At 40.0% G+C, this 2,707-nt stretch overlaps 1 protein-coding gene across 1 annotated transcript; it reads right to left on the minus strand.

Annotated features, from left to right (window-relative positions):
• Nucleotides 1-947: 947 nt before the first annotated feature.
• Nucleotides 948-2,189, minus strand: LOC109154832 (metalloendoproteinase 2-MMP-like). The gene has a single exon (XM_019302578.1). The coding sequence runs from the start codon at nt 2,125-2,127 to the stop codon at nt 994-996; it is 1,134 nt and encodes a 377-aa protein (XP_019158123.1). The 5' UTR covers nt 2,128-2,189; the 3' UTR covers nt 948-993.
• Nucleotides 2,190-2,707: the final 518 nt, after the last annotated feature.

Genomic DNA, 2,707 nt, shown 5'->3' on the forward strand with positions numbered 1-2,707 from the left:
ACGAAGTCGTTGAAGACAGAGACATTTCTTAAATTGAAGAAAGATATTGGGATGACCAATATATCCAACTTGGTTTAAAGGAGGCAATGTTATAATAATATTATTATTATAATTTAATTAAACCAAGTATGTGGGAGTTGTGGCAATGCATGCAGATTGAGGATGCAGTAAGTGGGTCATGACTTTACAATACATGGAGCATGCATCTCCTAAATTTATGCTTTACTAGTTTTGTATTCACTATAAATAGGCTTGTTATTAACCATTTTAAATCATCAATTTGAACCACAAAGCATTCTTTCCTCTCTCTCCCTCTTTCTCTAATATATATATTATATATATATTATAGATATATTATATTATATTTAATATATATTATATTAAATATATTATATTTAATATATCTAACAGGACCGTTTCTTTACTTAAAGAAACGGCGTCGTTTTTGACCGCGGTGCACATGCACCGCGGTCTATAATATAACGATTGGTACTAGAGCTAAACTCTAATTAATTTAATATTTCTTTTTGGTTTAAAAAAAAATAATAACTTTAATTTTTATTTAAAAAAAAATTAAAGCAAAGAGTTTTCTAACGTGACAGCACATGACACGTGCCTAATAAAAAATTCGGTCCTACAAAGCAATTATTCAAATTAAACAATACGGAGTACCATTCAAAGAGGATTTGTTCCAAGTAAGTTAGTGACCTACACCACCAATAATATAAAATTTATTTTTCCTTTTTTAAAATGTACAAATTTTATATATATATATATATATATATATATATATATATATATATATATATATATATATATATATATATATATATATATCCTCCACACTTATTAAATGGAAAGAAGAGGAAAAAACTCGAAAAAAAAAAGGTGACAAAATTATTACTCCGTATTTATATAATACTAACAAAACTTACGATCAATAATAATGATACAAAGAAAAAAATCATCAATTATATACCAGTGTAATAATAATTAAATAAATGTGTGTGACAAGATGAATAAAAATCCAACAACAACGAATAGCAAGCGGTGGCCCCACAATGAAGACGAGGAGTAGGCCCCACTGGTGTCATTTCTCTGACCCGGCGTCAAGACGGAAGTTGTACCGTTAAAACTCGGGTTTGACCCGTAAAGCACTTGGATCCCCTGAATATCATCTTCAGCGAGTTCCACTTTCCGGGTCGCAGATCCTAGGGTCGGGTACATTATCGAATCCTCCACCGACGAGTGACCCAAACCCAACAAATGCCCGATTTCGTGAACCGCAACGGACTCCATATCCACGGTGGAGAGGATCGACGCCGGCGCGTTTAGGAAGTTGCCGTCGAGCACCCAATCCTCGTCGCCGTCCATGTGGAGATGCCCGGACGGCGGGGAGAACGCGTGGGCCAACGTGCCCATCGACCCGTCGAACGCCTCGCCGTCGCCGTGGTCGCCGGAGTAGAACCCGATCTTGATGTCCGCCGACCGGTACACCTCCGTCTGGGTGAATGTTATGGGTATGACCTCCGACCACCGCTCGAACGCCCGCGTGAAAACGCCCTTCACGGTGGCGGTTAGCTGGTTTCCCGGCAGAAATGCGTAGGTGAGCTCGGTGGTCCCCTCCGGCCACCGCGGCTGTCCCGGAAAGAACGAGTAATGCGCCACCGTGTGTACCGTCCCCGCCGCAGGCGGCGGCGACGCCTTGCCGGAGGCCATGGTGGAGGAGCCGTTGACGATATCAGCGTTACCGCAGCGGGGGCGCATCATGTGCTGGATGGTCGGCGCGTCGAGTTCACCGCTGGTGTTGAGGTTGAAATTCAGCTGGTAAGTCTTGATAGCCGACTCGAGCAAGTCGTCGAAGTCGTCGGTGAAGTTGGAGCCGGAGTGGTTTCCAATGTAGCCGAAGTAGTGGAAGTAGTTCTTGAGCCTGGCTAAGCCGTCGACTTTCTGGCCGGCGTGGCAGCCGAGGAATTTATTGAAAACGCCCCACGCGCTGCCATTTCCGGCCAAAGAGCGTGGAATGGAAGTGATATTGGGGAAGAAATGGGCATCGCCTAAACTAGTAAAGCTGGAGAAGACAAGGAGTGCTGTAATGAATCTGTATATAATGGAAGAAATCTTCATATTGAAAATGGGGTCTGAATTTAATTGGATGAGATGGATAAAAGGGAAGTATATAAATAGAGAGAGAGAGAGGGGTTAGTGGTAGGAGTTTTCTAAGTGGCCGGCGATATGGATTGACTGTTGCTTGATTAGGAGATGTTTGTCAATACTATTCTCGCGTTTTCGTGTGAACTTTGTAAGCAACGTTTGATGGCTTGACTGCTTCTCAGTCTTTAGATGTTTCTATGTATTTTGCAAGAGTTGCACCCTATTAAGTTTCAACTTCAACACTTGGCCTTTGGTGGAATGTAATTAAGTTGTAATTTAATGAAAGCTTCAATTACATTGTTTGGTTGAAGTAATTTCTTCATTTTGTTGAATTGCAATTCATGAGGCATCTCATGAATCGCAATTCAATACTTGTGGGAAAGAAAAAAATAGAAGAAATGACAAAAGTATCATTGGTGATTGTTATTATTATTATTACACAGATATTTTAGTCTTTATACTACTTTTTTTCTTCTCATCCCCAATAATTCTATTTCTTCCTACCAAACAATGTAATTTGAATTCTTACATTATTCATACATTATTCTTTTCC

The sequence above is a fragment of the Ipomoea nil genome, unplaced genomic scaffold (genome assembly GCF_001879475.1).
Source record: "Ipomoea nil cultivar Tokyo-kokei standard unplaced genomic scaffold, Asagao_1.1 scaffold2653, whole genome shotgun sequence".
Taxonomy (NCBI): domain Eukaryota; kingdom Viridiplantae; phylum Streptophyta; class Magnoliopsida; order Solanales; family Convolvulaceae; genus Ipomoea; species Ipomoea nil.

Excerpts from the sequence above, each read along its gene's own strand:
- LOC109154832 (XM_019302578.1), bottom strand. The coding sequence starts at position 2,127 with ATGAAGATTTCTTCCATTATATACAGATTCATTACAGCACTCCTTGTC.